A 14,964-nucleotide genomic window follows, 5' to 3' on the forward strand; every position below is an offset into this window, starting at 1 on the left:
GTAGTTAATAAACAAGATCGTTTGGCAGAAGAGCTGCAAACAGATAAATTGCCCTTTTTAAACTCTAATTGCTTTCTGTATAATACTTTCAACTGTTCATATTCTTTTCGTATGTGGCAAATGTGTTGTTGGAGCAGACAGCGTAGCCTGAGTGTAATCCTTTGCTCTCTGATTTCTGCTTTAATCACAGGAGTATGTTTTGGCACACACGGAAATGCCCACTACCTTAGAAGGAGCAGAAGCTGCTATTAAAAAACAGGAGGATTTCATGACCACGATGGATGCCAATGAAGAAAAGATCAATGCAGTTGTAGAGACTGGCAGGAGGCTAGTTAGCGATGGGAACATTAACTCTGACAAAATCCAGGAGAAAGTGGACTCTATTGATGACAGGTAAGGTCCAAACAGTGGCAGAATCGAAGTGTGAAGTTGTGTTCTTCAAGGTGTGACCTTTTACCAGGATCCCAAGGCAAAGTAACGTGTTAGAAAACGTCTGCTGCAGACTGTTTCCTTTGTCCTGTGGAAAAATAGGAACTGTAATGTTGAAAAAATGTGCTGTGCTGATCTTCGTTAAAAATTACCTCTCCCATTTTCTAGACACTTACTAGGGAATGAGCTCACTACCCAGACTTTGGCTATATGGGCGTTGCCTTTTAATTCTCGGAGGATTAACAGAGGTTATGTTACGGTGGGAGCTGCAGCAGTTACGTGTACCTGGTTCCACAAGTCTTAGATTCCTCTGCTACCTCCTAGCTGATTTAATTATCATAATGTATTCCTGTCCTTCCTCTGAAGAAGGAATGTGGCTCTTCAAGAGTGTAATTGGCACCATATCTACCCCACCCACTTGGCTTTGATCGCCTTTTCCAACTTGTCTGGCCTTTCTGAAATCAGATTAGGAAGCATTGGTACAAATGTGTCTTTCATCCTAGAACAAGTCTTTTGCTTTGTCTCTTTAGCTGCAGCATGGATGCTACAGAATGTTAAGAGTTTCTTTTTCTTTGAAAACCAAATGTTCAGTTTTGCTGGCTATGATTCATGGCTCTCTGCTTTTGGTTTGAATAACAGTGGAGTCTTTCAAGGCGCTTTTCAGTCATGAGCATCAGAACGCAGCAGTAAGCTCACACAGAACTTTTATGTCAAACGTTACCGACCACCCTTCTATCAGACTTGTGCCCTCCCACAGCCAGTAAGCTCAGGGTTGCCCAGATGCCTCTGTCCCCAGGGTGGAACAGAACTGAGGTAGTTCAGAAAACGTTGTGCCTTTCCTGTTTTGGCAAACATGTCCCAGTGTGTGTGCGCCCCCATGAGCTGGGGCTCATGGCTTCAGGAAAGGTGGATATTCCTCTTTCCAAAGCTTGCTGAGGGCCTCTGAGTCTACTGACAGCCTGGCCCCAGGGGTACCTCACGTCTTCATTCTCTCTAACCAGCTTGACTCTCTTTAGATCCCAGAGAGAATCTGCAGAGATTACATGAGAGCAAACAAGGTGAAAGCTAGGAAATTAATTTTTTTGATTTGCCCTGTCTGCCTTTCAATGTCCCCTGCTATAAATTTTCCCATCCACTGATAAAAGCAGGGGGATTTGATCCTGGCCTTGTGGTCGGGTGTGATCTCTGGAGCTTTTGGAATATTAAAAGACAGCATCCAAGAGTGCAGTACCAAACGGGCAGCTGCTCTGTGCAGCCCTTCCTGGGGTGGCTGGAGGGGGAGACAGCTTCAGCCTCCATCCTCTGTGCTCTGCCCAGGGCCTCCTGCTGCCCCGCCTCCGGGGCTCTGGGGACTGTTTCTCCCCAGCGCAGCTACTCCCTTGTGTCCCCCTTGTCCTGCGCCATCCCAGCGGGGCACCTGGGCCGTCCTGTGGTGAGACGCGTGCTGGAGTTCCTGCTCTGAATGGCAGGGCAGGCAACTCTTTTTTTTTTTTTAGCCCACTTTCTTCTAGCCCGTTTCCTCAATTCCAGAGCTATTTATGCAGAGCACTGCAAAAACCATCCGGTGGGCTGCTATTCAGGAAATCCGTGTGATTGCTCCCCAAGTCTGTAAGGCTGATAAGCCTCCAGAACAAAGCCTTGGGGCTGGGTGTAGTGGGAGTGGTAGCAAAGGAAGCCTCTTTGCTTTTACAAAAATTTACTCTCCCAAACCAAGCTCCACCTGGACCTATAACAAAGGACCAAAACAAACAAGTACAAATGTGTGCACTGGCTCCATACTTCCCATATGGATCTCTTTGTAGTTTCCAGTGTTTTTTACAGTCATGCTTTCAAGCTATTCCAGAGGGAACCCCACTGTTGGTTGGTACAGCAGACAGATCCGGCCCTAAAATGGTTGCTACCTAAATCTGAACAGACATGTGGGCATCAGGCTGGGGAAGGAGAGGAGAGGGCAGAAGCAGAGTGTGGCTGTGTAGTCCAAGAGAAACACTTCAGCACAATCTTTTAGTGCAGTTCACAGGGAAGAATAAAAGGGAATAAGGCCGTGGAGAAAGGGTTGAGGGAAGGAGGAGGTGGGTTTGGATAAAGCTATCACTAGTGAGCTGTTCCAGCTAGGGAAGAAGCTGGTCTCCCCACTGCAGCTATCCCTGCTTTGGTGAGTAGTGCTGCTGTTTCTGCCAGCCGGAGGGGAAGCGTTTTCTCCTCTGTTTTCTCTGGGAAGAGTCTGAGGAGAGTGCCCTACTTTGTGCACCTACACATGGCCTCTCTGATTCTGCAGACAAGATGAAGTTTAAAGGCAGTGGCAGATCTGACTCAAATGGTGATCTAGGTCTGTTTTTCATCAACTTTTGTATTTGTGCAACTTTGTACTCAAAAGAGAACAGAAGTAATTTTTGTTCTTGCCCATTCAGAAAGGAGAGTGACTCTCGTTTGCTGAACACCTCAAGAAGCTAAAACTGCCTTGTATATATCTCCGTACTCTTAGTGGGCGGTTGCATTCTTGCTACATGTGAGATGTATTATTCCTGCACTGGCTTTGAAACCAACAGGCTTACAGTTAAACCACAAGTGATTTTGTCAGTTTTCAGCATTCTCAGGGGCCTCTGGGGAGACAACATGGGAACGTTGTGACAGATTTGGGTGCTCTGCTCTTAGATTAATTTGAGTCAAATGCCTCCTTGAGCTGAACAGATCTCATTTTCCTATTAGATTCTTCATAATGCTGCCACAGAAGGAAGGTGTCCCCGTGTTTTAACGTGACTGCGATACATTCCCTGTCCCCTCTTTTACCATGTATGTCTGGCTTAGATTGGACATTAGAATCTGAGGTTGCCTCTTCAGTATATGCTTAAGGAAGGCCCCTTTTCATGCAGCCCTGGACACTGTTAAGGTTTAAGTCATCTGTGTGATGGTTTATGAGAACAGGCAGATGAATTCAAAGTCATTCTAAATAATTACAGTCTGCAGAGTGAAGTCTTATGTGCGAGTGTGGGATCTTCTTTCACTGTAGCAAATAAGTAAGAAGCAGTCACTGACAACCTTAAGCATGACAGGGTCTGAGTTTCTGGCCCTTCTCTGCTGTGCACATCTCAGAAGAGCAGGATTTTGAGAGTTAGGACTGCCGTCAGCAGCTGAACAGTGAGCTTTGTGCTTTCCTCTACCCCATAGATGGCTGAGTGCTTGTAGCCTTCAGCAGAGCTGGAGTCCAGGCTGTCCCTGCCCTGCCACATCTGGCTGGCTCATCTGGGGCCTCTGCACCTGTGCTCAGGGAAGCAGGGAGGCCAGGCAGCCTCCTTAACACCACGCTCTTCTGGATAAAAGTTGGCATTCCAAAGGGTTCTGTTCTCCAATCTTTCTCCCTGTTTATTCTACCTAAAGCCCTACTGATGTGCTGGTAGTCGAGGGTAGGAGAAGCTTTCTAATGGTAGGGGTGGTTGGGCACAGGTAATTCTAACATTTCTGTCACTGGAGCTTTTAAATAATTTATGAAAACATAAACAAGGAATTAATAATATTTAGATATAGCCAGTCTGGGGCAGGAGAACAGACTAAATTACTTTCCTTTATTCCTGTAAAAAATAACATCAATTCAGTGATCAAAATAGAGGAGTTCCTGCCTGTTCCAGCGGTGTCCATCCTCACAGTACTACTACCACACCTTCACGTATCCAGTTTAAACCTTGCTACAGTTCAGCCCTCTTCTTGTTTAGAAAATACTCATCTTTCAGTCTCACTCCAGGTCATCTTGGAGATCCAAACAACCTTTACAGTTAAATAGCTCTAAGCGCCAAAGGTCCCGTTTATTATGTTGAGGAGAAAAAAAAAAAAAAAAGTTATGTCATCATCTGTTTGATATCCCTGCGTGGCTTCCCTTCAAAGTTTTTGAAGTTAGTATTTCCAACACTATCTGGGAGATATTTTTGCTAGTTTTTTGAAATCAAGTTTTCTGAACATAAGCACTTCTCTACTTACTCTTAACTGTATTCAAATAAGTGTCATGAAAAGTCTCCTTTTAATTTCACAGCTTGTGTTCTCTCCAGAATACGTGAGTCTCTAATGTAATCTAGCCTTAAATCTATTAAATCATCATGATAAGATCACCCAGGCAATTCCTTGCTTCATTTTAGCAGCCTGAGTAATGCACTGTATTTGCCCAGGCGTATAAAAACCAGCCAAGAAGGAGTGGAGTCAAACCCAGTGATGTTATAGATGTTAAGGAGATTTTTCCTAAGGTACCATTTACGTGTCCTTTCCTTGGTGTTCTCTCAGATAACCCCTTCAAAACTTTATGATTACCTAGACTTGGACTCCAGCCTCTTGCTTTGATGGTTACATACGTCTTCCTTGCCATCTGATCTATAAATCGGTTTTCTTGACCTACAGTTATAGAGCCGCTGCTTGCCTGATTATCCAGAGGAAGCTGCTGAGACAAAAGAGAAGCAATTTGTAATCCTCTAAAGGGTTTTCTCCTATTCCTCTGCCTACAGACTTCTTGCTTTAATATAAAATGGATCCCTAAGTATTCCTTGTGTTTCTGAAGTCACTAAATTTGTGCCAGAGTGCTTGTTCTGGTAACGGATTGTAGATCAGGAAAAGTGGTCTCTTCATCCAGTTGTCATTAACACATGATTTACAGTCTTCCAGAATGCCATGGGTCTCTCTGGGGATCTCCTTTAACATGGATTGATTTAGCTATTGCCAGTATATGCCGAGATCATCTTATAAACTGACACCCTTTAAAATAATTTCCAACCCTCTATCCCTATTTTATCTTAGGTGATTACAAAGGGCGGCAATATTTCACTTTAAGATCCTGTACAGTAAAACATGAATAAATCTAACACAATAGCATGAAATAAAATTTTTCTTCTTTACTCTGCCTTCTCTGTCTAAATTGCCTCTTTAAAAAAAGTAAGTACTGAAGGACAGGAATAGCTAATTCAAATGAAGCGTGAGTTCAGAACCTGCTGGGAGATGCCTGGGGCATCAGCTCCTCAGGCCCTGTGTCCATTTGAAGAACCCACCAAGGCCTTTGGGAGCTCCAGCGTGACTCATCCTTCAGGGGGGCTAACAGCCCTGGACTAAAAATACAGCTTCTGCACTAACCTTTTCTTGTCTCCTGTCTGCTCTTAAATGCTCTGAAAAACATGTTCCAGGGTGCATAAAGCTTCTCTTTGCAGAACCCCCAGGTGTGCTGCCGGGGCTGTCTGTGAGAGAAGAGGGTTTGGCAGGCGCTGTGACCCCCTTCCAGCTCTGCCTAGGGCAGGGGGTGCTGGGCTGTACAGAGGGTGGATCAGCAAGTGCCTTACAGCAGGTGCACAGCTTGCAAGAGCCATGTAACACACAAACTTGCAGATAGTTTTCTTATGGTTTTTGGCAGTCTGAACTTTCCTGTGGTCTTCACATCAGTGGGCCACAGTCTGTACAGAAGAGCTGTGAAACCCTGCAGACTTCAAAGTTTTCTCAGTGTATTTAAGAGGACACGATAACAAGTAGATGATAAACTTAAGCACATTAAATAACACTTGCATGTCTGAGTTTTAACAAATGTCCTTCATCAGAAAGGCAGTAAACGATGCATATCAAATAAATACGTGTGTGTGTGTGTGTGTCCCAGAGGGGCTGCGGAAACCAACAAACAACGGGTTTTGGTGAAATGCCTATTTCAAGTATTTTTTCTCTTCTGTTACTTTTTTGACTAGGCATAGGAAGAATCGTGAAGCAGCCAGTGAACTTCTGATGAGACTGAAAGATAACAGGGATCTTCAAAAGTTTCTTCAGGATTGTCAAGAGGTAAATGATGTCCTTTCGCTTACCACTAAAAGCTGCATCCTGCTGCAGAGGAGCACTCTCACCCCATATTTTATGAGGACTGGAACGCTCAGCATTTTGCAGTCCAGTCATCCAGTAGTGTTTAGTGTGGAGTAAACAATTAAAAAAAACCCCAAACACCCAAACCCCTGCTAAAATTAATCCGTTTGGGTTTTTTTCTCATGGGCTGAATTTTCTTTTGTCATCTAAACTAAAGACAGGGAGAATTGCCAGAAGCAGTGAAGATTTTCTGCTGTGGTATAAATTAATCATGTGGAATGTGGTGGGATTATCACTGAACCCATTAAGAATTCTGTCTACAGATGTATATATGTATGTGGCCTGGAGCCAGGAGATTGTGAGTGATTTCTACAAAACGTTAGTCAGAAGAATAGGAGGTTAGGAATAAGAGGGGAGCAAGATTAACCTGGATCATTTTTAATGTGTTATTTATCTGATAGTTTGCATGTGTTTAAAATTGTTAAGTACTGTAACATTTAAAAAAATAAAACCTTTCCAGATTTTCTAGTGTCTTACATGGACCATTTACACTGAGGGCAACATTTTAAAGTTAGGAAGAATCTTGTTCCTAGCATGAGGAATTAATCAAGTAATCTCCAGGTTATTTAATGCAGTACTGACAGATATTAAAGAGCCTGGCCTGTGACATGCATTAGAAACTAGCTGTCCTTATCTGAAGCCTGCAAAGAGAGCTGACTGTGACAGAGCTGTGCTTTTGAATTTGAGAGTCAGTGCACCCAGCTGCACATCTTGTCCACCTACAAGAGACTGGAAGGCGCTGCAGTGTGTCTGAATGGAATTGCCCACAGATGAGATTTGGTACAAGAAACAAACAAAATGACGATCCCAGGCTGGACGGATGATGTTTGCTGATGGTTGCCTAGATGCAGTGCACTTCCCTGCGTGTTGCGTAAGCTAGCCATGAACTCAACTGAAATTGCTCCTTCCGTGATAGTAAAAACATGACAGATTAGCAAAAGCTCTGCTGTTATTAGCAGCAGCTTCTTCCTTCCTCTGTAATGTCTCTGTAACAAAATCCCCTGGCTCTCAGGGCTGTTCTAGCTTCTCTGGCAGTGTGGTTGTGTTCCCTCAGATCTGTTTTTTCCCCTGTATCATTGAAAGAAAAAGGGAAGCATAAAAGCTCTAGTGTCTGGCTGCCCAAATGCCTTTCCTCTTGACTGTTTCTCTCCAGCCACTAAAGCAGGGATGTCTCGACTGTATGGTTCAAAGACAGAACTTACAATACCCAAATGTTACAGACTTCTCCAGTCTGTTCTGAGAGGATCAGCAATAATGACACTTAGAATTTGCATGATCCTAATGACAGAGTGCCTGCTGATACCTGTGCTGGGCTGGAGGGACTGTGTGAGGGAGCAGCTCTGTCCTGCAGGGTGGAAGGAAGCCGAGGGAATACCTCACCCTTGGCTTTTGCATTAGTGCTGAACCTGAAGGTGGGAATTCTCAGAAAACAGCTTTGAGCCCATCTCTGTTCCACCTGGCAGTGATCCTTCGTCCTTCCTGCCCGCTGCCCTGGCGATACTTTTCCATCCGTCTGTGACTTGAGGCAAGGAAGAGTGTTTTCTGTGGTGTGCTCCTTGCCCAGGACAGCGTCTTTCCTCACCAATGGCTCCGTGCTGAGGCGTTACTGTCAGCGTGGCCTCCTGCCCCTGGCTCCCTCCTGCCCCTGGCTCCCTCCTGCCCCTGGCTCCCTCCTGCCCCTGGCTCCCTCCTGCCCCTGGCTCCCTCCTGCCCCTGGCTCCCTCCTGCCCCTGGCTCCCTCCTGCCCCTGGCTCCCTCCTGCCCCTGGCTCCCTCCTGCCCCTGGCTCCCTCCTGCCCCTGGCTCCCTCCTGCCCCTGGCTCCCTCCTGCCCGTGGCTCAGCGGCGTGGCAGCGAGCGGGGCCGCTGCTGCTTGAGGATGTGACAGAGTGCAGCTCGTAGCAGCAGCTTGGCAACAATAAACCTTCTCTCCAGGTCACAGGCAAGGGAAAACACAGCGGATTTTCTTATTCGTAGTCACAGGTTCATCCTGGGGTGTTGGGTTTTTTGTCTGTTTCTTGCATTCATAAATATGAATGTGTTAAGTAAATTTCAGAATGAATGAAAAAGAGTGACAGCAGAAAATCCTGAGAGGAGATGTGATAAATTTTACTGTTTAGTTTTTTCTTTGATTTCCTGCTCTTTCAGAGCTCACCTTTGAAGAGATTAAAGCTGATCTTCCCCTGTGCATGTTTAGAAGTCCCAGCACAGTATGGACTGATTTCTCTGGGGACACCAGAGTATAGGTGTTTGGCCAGACTCTGCTCTTCAGAAGGTCCCTGCCTGCAGGTGGAGCGTGGCACAGTCTGGGAGCCCTGTGCTGCAGGATGGGCTATGTCAGCTGGGGCCTTCACAGTGTCGGGGAAGCACAGCAGCACTGGCTGCTCTTTCACCTTCCCCTGTGCCTCTGCCAGGTTTACAAGGGTTTTGTCTCTGTGTTTCTCCTAGTTGGTGCCTGGGTTTCATGGCAGAGTGCTAGAATCTGCTGGGAGCTGAGAGCAGAAACATTTTGTGGTACAGGTGCAAAGGATGGGAGGAGGCCTAAGAGCCAGCTCTGCTGGCAGTGACAGCTGGGGTGGTTTTCTGGAGAAATAAATACCCCAAGAGTCCATCTGAGGCACTGTTTTAGGGAATTACTGTATTATTTTAAAATATACTTTCGCACTGAAGATACACTCCAGTGACTAGAGCAGTTGCAAATACCAGGTTTTCATAATCACCCTTTAAACGCTTTATTTGCACTTGTGTGTTACCAGGAGGAACATGAGAACATTGTGAGAGTCAGAAATGACGGTTTTATCCTGACAGCCACTGGCTGTGTGCCACGTGTCGGCTGGGCCACCTGCTAATATGACCAGTTCCACCTTCCCTTGGGAAGCACTTCCAAATCCTCAGAGGACTTAGTGCTGTGGCTGAGTAAAAGCAAACAATGCCAGACAAGCAGTGCAGTTTGCAGAGTATGGCAGTTGTGTCCTACCCAGACAGGCAGGAGCAAACCCACTAATTTCAGGTTACACAGTAATCCTTGAGGTAGCCTTTGTAGCTTTATTAAGCAGCACAGTAGCCTGTTACAGCTGTAACTTGGCTGCCTACTGGAGGTCTCCATTAACATGAGAGTTCTTCTGTTCAGACTTGAGAGCAAGAGCAGATGAGCTGCTTTGATAAGTTTTCCCTTTTTGTGGAGCTTAATGGTGCCTTTAAGGGACAATTTAAAAAAAAGCTGGTGAGTGCTAAATGAATTTGTTGCCCTTTATCCTGGGTGGAGAGCTGGGGGGGTCTCGCCCATGCTGTTGTTACTGTGCTTGTCAGGGTGCTTCCTCGGCAGGACGGGGCATGTTGCTGCAGTTGCAGACAAATATTAGAGTTTTTCAGACATTTTCTACTTGGGTAGGTGACTCCAAATAGGCAGACAATTCCTCTCTCAAATTCCATAAGCATTTCTGTGAATGTGTTTTTTTATCCCCACCTAAGAGACAGATGAAGCAGTCAGACTCACCCTGGGAGGAAATTTGCTGTTGTCTGCTATGATCATAGTCACGTTTTACTTCCCCTTGGCAAATCAGCTGTCTTTTAAAGTATTGGGTTTTGTTTACTGTTGATCTGGAAATTGTTCTCAGTGCCTTTGTACTTGCAGAAAATCAGAATTAAATCAGTCTTCTGTTTTATATAGTGGGAAAAAGAAAGTCTTGAGTACCAAAACCCTACTGGAGATTGGACAAATGAACAAATTTATGTAAAGTTACATAGAGAAAAGACTCTGGGGAAAAGCTACAAAAGTGGTATGAATTAATGGTACAAAACCATCTCTATTCTTATGATTTTGATACAAGTAGCAATACAGAATTTGTTGTTCAGGGTTTCCCTGAAGGAAGTACATTGGGGGCTATATTTAATTCTGGAGGCTGCCTTGTGCATGCCACTTGGTCAGTGAGTACTGCTGCAGTGTCCTCAGGAAGCCAGTCGGGCTCTGCAGTAGTGTGCTGATGACATCCCTGTCCTGGTCCCCAGTAGAACATTGAGTCATTCTGGGAGGGAAGAGCCGTATCAAAATACCCTGTGACCAATAAGTAGGACACATATCCCTGTTTGCTGTTAGAGTGCCTAAGACCTGTGTGTTTGATTTTGCTCACCATGGAGTGGATTCCTTTCTGTTTGAGTCATGGGCTGTTTCTATATCAGAGATGGATGTTTAAATTTAACTGTTGAAGAGGTGGATCCTTGACTGATGGAGGCATCTCTTTATCCTTGATCTGGAGGCGTTTTGATACTTGGCATGATTTCACACTACGAATGTTTTCACAAACACCTGTGTATTTTCCTCCTCAGCTCTCGCTCTGGATCAATGAGAAGATGCTCACAGCCCAGGATATGTCCTATGATGAGGCGAGGAACCTGCACAGCAAATGGCTGAAGCACCAGGCATTTATGGCAGAACTTGCATCCAACAAAGAGTGGCTGGAGAAGATCGAAAAGGTAACTAAAGAACGTCTGACAAATGCCCTCATCTTTGTCGAAAGCAGCTATGCACAGAGATGGGATCTGTTCCTCTGCAGAACTGGATCTTGAACCATCTCTCCAGCTAAGGCAAAAGGAGGCTTCGTTACTGTAGGAAAAGTATCAATGTCACTGTGTCTCTATCCAGCCCCTTCTATTCCTCGTTGACGTTAAATGTTTTTTATCCAAGATGTTCTCACAGAATAGTCATTGGCCAAGCTGCCAATTTAATTTTGTCTAGTCTGCCTTATCTGTAAGGATAAGTATGCCTTCTAGGAGGAAGGCATAACTGAGTTCTCATACCCAAAGGGTACAAGGGGCAAATGTTGGGATTTGAGCTAATAAAGTGGAAGTATTTCCTGGGAAATAACTGAATGTAGGCGAATAAACTGAGTTTAGACTCCCATGCTGCCATGCTGGTTTTCATTCATTCAATTAGTGCATGAGGTAAACTACAGCCAGTTTGGTGATTAATTAAGGTTCACAGCTCTGTATCAAGTTACTTTGAAGGCTTTAATATGCTGTGATGAGCTGTACTTTTTTCCCTCCATTTCTCATGTGCAGCTCTGGAACACTAAGGAGGTCTCCTCTTTAGCTCTGACAGTGGGTTTCTGTTCAGTGTAAGCTTAATTGCTCATTTCCTCTCCCACTTTGGCACTCTGAATCCCATTAGAGGCTTTTTCTGTGATCTGCAAATAGCAGTACCCTTTAATGGTGTAATTAGAAGGCTGCTCATAGGACTGGAAGTACTTTTTTAGTGATGCTAATACATCCTCACCCTTTGTCTCTGAAAAATCAGATTGCAGCAAAGTACCAGAGTTGTGCATGGAGACACAGCTGACAGTCACTGTGTTAGTGTCACCACAGCTGTTGGATGTGCTGGGTTGTGAGTAGTGTTTGTACCTGAAAAGGCTTTGTCCCTTGTCAGCACTGCCCAGGAGCAGAGCTACAAGTGTGATCAGAAGTAAAGAAAATACTTCCAAAAGCAATCCAGTCTTTGTAAAGGCCAAAAGGTGTATCTCAAGTCCCGGTGCTCTGGTGATGCCAGGTGCAGGGTTCCTGCTTCCCAGGAAGATCATTCCTCTCTGATGGTAGCTCAGCCCCCTGGTCATTGCTGTGAGCTGCTGGCGTGACCCCCTCCAGCTGCAGGGCTCCCTTGGGTGCCATAAGCTCCGTGTCCCCACCTTGCACTAGGTCTCCGTCCCTCTCCCTGCGGTGGCCTGCGGAAGCTGGGCACGTGGCTCCTTTGGCTGCAGCTCCCTCCTCTGCGGTCAGCTGGGCACATGGGGCAGTGAGGGGCAGCGTGGGGCAGGCGGGTCCCCTCCCCTCTGAGCAGGGCCCCAGGAGCTCGGGCAGAGGCACACCTGTGGTGGGGAGGAGGCAGGAGGCACCGCTGGACCTTCCCATTGCCAGGAAACCCACTTGCTGGTGACAGACGGGCCCGGGAGCTGCTCTTCTGGAAGGAGTCATTGGGTAATTGGAGGTAGAAAATGAGTGACTGGTGCTGCCAGCAGATGAGGAATCCTGAGTGCTTACTAATCAGAATAATTTAACTAACGGCCCGCAAGTGCTTCCAAGGAGCTACCATTTTGTTGCTCTGTGCTTTGCAGGAGGGAATGCAGCTGATTGCAGAGAAACCAGAGACCGAAGCCGTAGTGAAAGAAAAGCTGACAGGTCTCCATCAAATGTGGGAAGAGCTTGAATCCACTACCCAGACCAAGGCCCAGCGCCTCTTCGATGCGAACAAGGCGGAGCTGTTTACCCAGAGCTGTGCTGACTTGGATAAGTGGCTGAATGGTTTGGAGAGTCAAATTCAGTCAGATGACTATGGAAAGGATCTCACCAGTGTCAATATCCTGTTGAAGAAGCAGCAGGTAAAGGGGGGGCAGGTTGCAGAGTGGGCAGACAGCGGGGATCTGTGCTCAGGGGAGCAGACGGGGGTTCCTTTCTATTTAGGAAATAATTTATTGTATTTTCTTTCTTCCTGTTGTTTCGTATATCTTTAAGAACCAGAAATATACCCAGAAATAAATCAGCCGTAAATTTCTTGCTTCGATCTCTACCTTACCCTGCCTTCCTTCCCTGCAGTAATATCCCGTTGTGTCTCCTGCTGTCGACCCCAGTCCCTAGTCCTTCCCTCTCCGCACGGGGCTGCCTGCCTCTGATCACACCTGCCCCAAGCTGGTCGGTCCCTCATTCCCCACTGTGAAGGCAGGAAGGGAGTCACAAGGAGAGCAGGGAACAGTGAAGCTCTTGTGGGCGGTTAGCTGTGCTCCAGAGCTGTGCAGGGTGACTGGTGAAGGACCAGCAGAAGGGGTTCAGCCATGTGCTTGGCCACGTTCACCATTTGTGTGAGCAGGCTGGACCAAGGTGGCCACAGCTCTGGTTCTGTGTTTTAAGCTTTGCCTCTTGCAATATGGATGCTGCAGTAACTACTAACATGGTAAGTCCTTACTGACCAGCATCCATTCTTCCTTCTCCTGAGGCTGTTGGCGTACCCTTGTCGTTTCAGCTGCCTTTACCCTGGTTTTCAGGACCTCTTTGCTGTGTTTCTGTTTAGATGCTAGAGAACCAAATGGATGTTCGTAAGAAGGAGATCGAGGAGCTGCAAAGTCAGGCACGGGCTTTAAGTCAAGAAGGGAAGAGTACAGATGAAGTAGATGGCAGACGCCTTACTGTAGAGAAGAAATTTTTGGAGTTGCTGGAACCTTTGAATGAAAGGAAGGCAAACCTGCTGGCCTCCAAAGAGATCCACCAGTTCAACCGGGATGTGGAAGATGAAATTGTGAGTATAAAAGCAATCTTGTTCCCCAGAAACTAGGAAGATGCTGCAGCTATTGCAGAGCCATCACAGGAAACCTTTTGGTCATGTCTCTCGGTAGCACGTTTGAGGGATGCTGCTTGTCCCATCTTGTGTGCTCCACAAGGTGTGAGAAGCATCTGATGCTGCCCTGACTCTTACCGGGGGTTGCTTGACATCACGTGTGCTCTTCTTCCCTTGCTTTCAGCTGTGGGTTGGAGAGAGGATGCCTATAGCTACATCGACTGATCATGGACACAACCTCCAGACCGTCCAGCTACTGATAAAGAAAAATCAGGTCAGTAGGTGCTGTTAGAGCTCCACACCTGCGGTTTCTCCTTCGTGCTGACTTAATTCAGGAAGGAAAGGCTTGGGGTAGAATGACGGGTGCTTCAGTAGTGATGTGCTGGTGGGTGCAGTGTGATGTCCAGGGAGAGCACAGCCCCGGTTTGTGAGCCCATGGTGTGTGTTTTGCTGCCCCTCTGGAGTTCATACCTCTGACTGGCATTTCTGTGTTGTTCGGTGCAGTGTCTCATCAGTCTGCTTTTCTCCTCTGTAGACCCTCCAGAAAGAAATCCAGGGACATCAGCCTCGTATCGATGACATTTTTGAGAGGAGCCAGAACATTATCACTGAGAGCAGCCCCAATGCTGAAGCCATTCGACAGAGGTTGGCAGACCTGCAGCACCTGTGGAACCTCCTCATCGAGGAGACGGAGAAGCGCCACCGGCGCCTGGAGGAGTCTCACAGAGCCCAGCAGTATTACTTCGATGCGGCCGAGGCCGAGGCCTGGATGAGCGAGCAGGAGCTCTACATGATGTCTGAAGAGAAAGCCAAGGTGAGCAGCTCCACGGCAGCACTGGGGCAGTTTTAATTGCTCAGCCAGGGGCAGGCAGGTGACATCATTGAATATGTCACTAATATAATGGTAACATAAACAGATTTAATGCCCTGGTGAAACCTCCAGCGACCACCTCCCCTCTGACAGTGCGGTGGGTGGGCCGAGCTCAGCTGGGTCAGTGACTCAGCCGCATGCCCGCTCTGGCTGCCAGCTCAGGGTGAGCACTACAGGCTGCTTAGGTTAAGCTCTCCGTTAGTTTTGGATCACTGGGCACAGCACTGGGCACCTGTCCGTGAAACGGGGCCTGGTGGTCACTCTGTTGATGCCACTAGTCATCAGCTTTACCCCTGGTGATGCAGAGTGGGAACAGCACCAGGCCGTACCAAAGCATACATGAACTCCTGTTCGTTAAGGAGATGTTTTGAGTGCTGTATCTTAAGAGTTCCCTGCACTGATACAACAAAACTCAGCTTTGTATCAGTATAACACACACCATGGGTGTTCAGTCTTCAGTTCAAAACGGTTTGTTTC

General features: G+C 46.7%; 1 protein-coding gene across 4 annotated transcripts in view; it reads left to right on the plus strand.

Moving 5' to 3' along the window:
- The window catches only part of SPTBN1 (spectrin beta, non-erythrocytic 1), a 130,170-nt gene that overhangs the window by 95,290 nt on the left and 19,916 nt on the right, over window positions 1-14,964 (plus strand). For all 4 annotated transcript variants that reach the window (XM_074903533.1, XM_074903347.1, XM_074903443.1 and 1 more), the window contains 7 exons: window positions 191-393; window positions 6,132-6,222; window positions 10,625-10,771; window positions 12,403-12,666; window positions 13,353-13,577; window positions 13,801-13,890; window positions 14,152-14,430. In XM_074903533.1, coding sequence (XP_074759634.1) covers window positions 191-393; window positions 6,132-6,222; window positions 10,625-10,771; window positions 12,403-12,666; window positions 13,353-13,577; window positions 13,801-13,890; window positions 14,152-14,430 — 1,299 coding nt within the window. The remainder of the gene's footprint in view (window positions 1-190; window positions 394-6,131; window positions 6,223-10,624; window positions 10,772-12,402; window positions 12,667-13,352; window positions 13,578-13,800; window positions 13,891-14,151; window positions 14,431-14,964) is intronic.

Source organism: Athene noctua, chromosome 1, assembly GCF_965140245.1.
Source record: "Athene noctua chromosome 1, bAthNoc1.hap1.1, whole genome shotgun sequence".
In the NCBI taxonomy this organism is placed as follows: domain Eukaryota; kingdom Metazoa; phylum Chordata; class Aves; order Strigiformes; family Strigidae; genus Athene; species Athene noctua.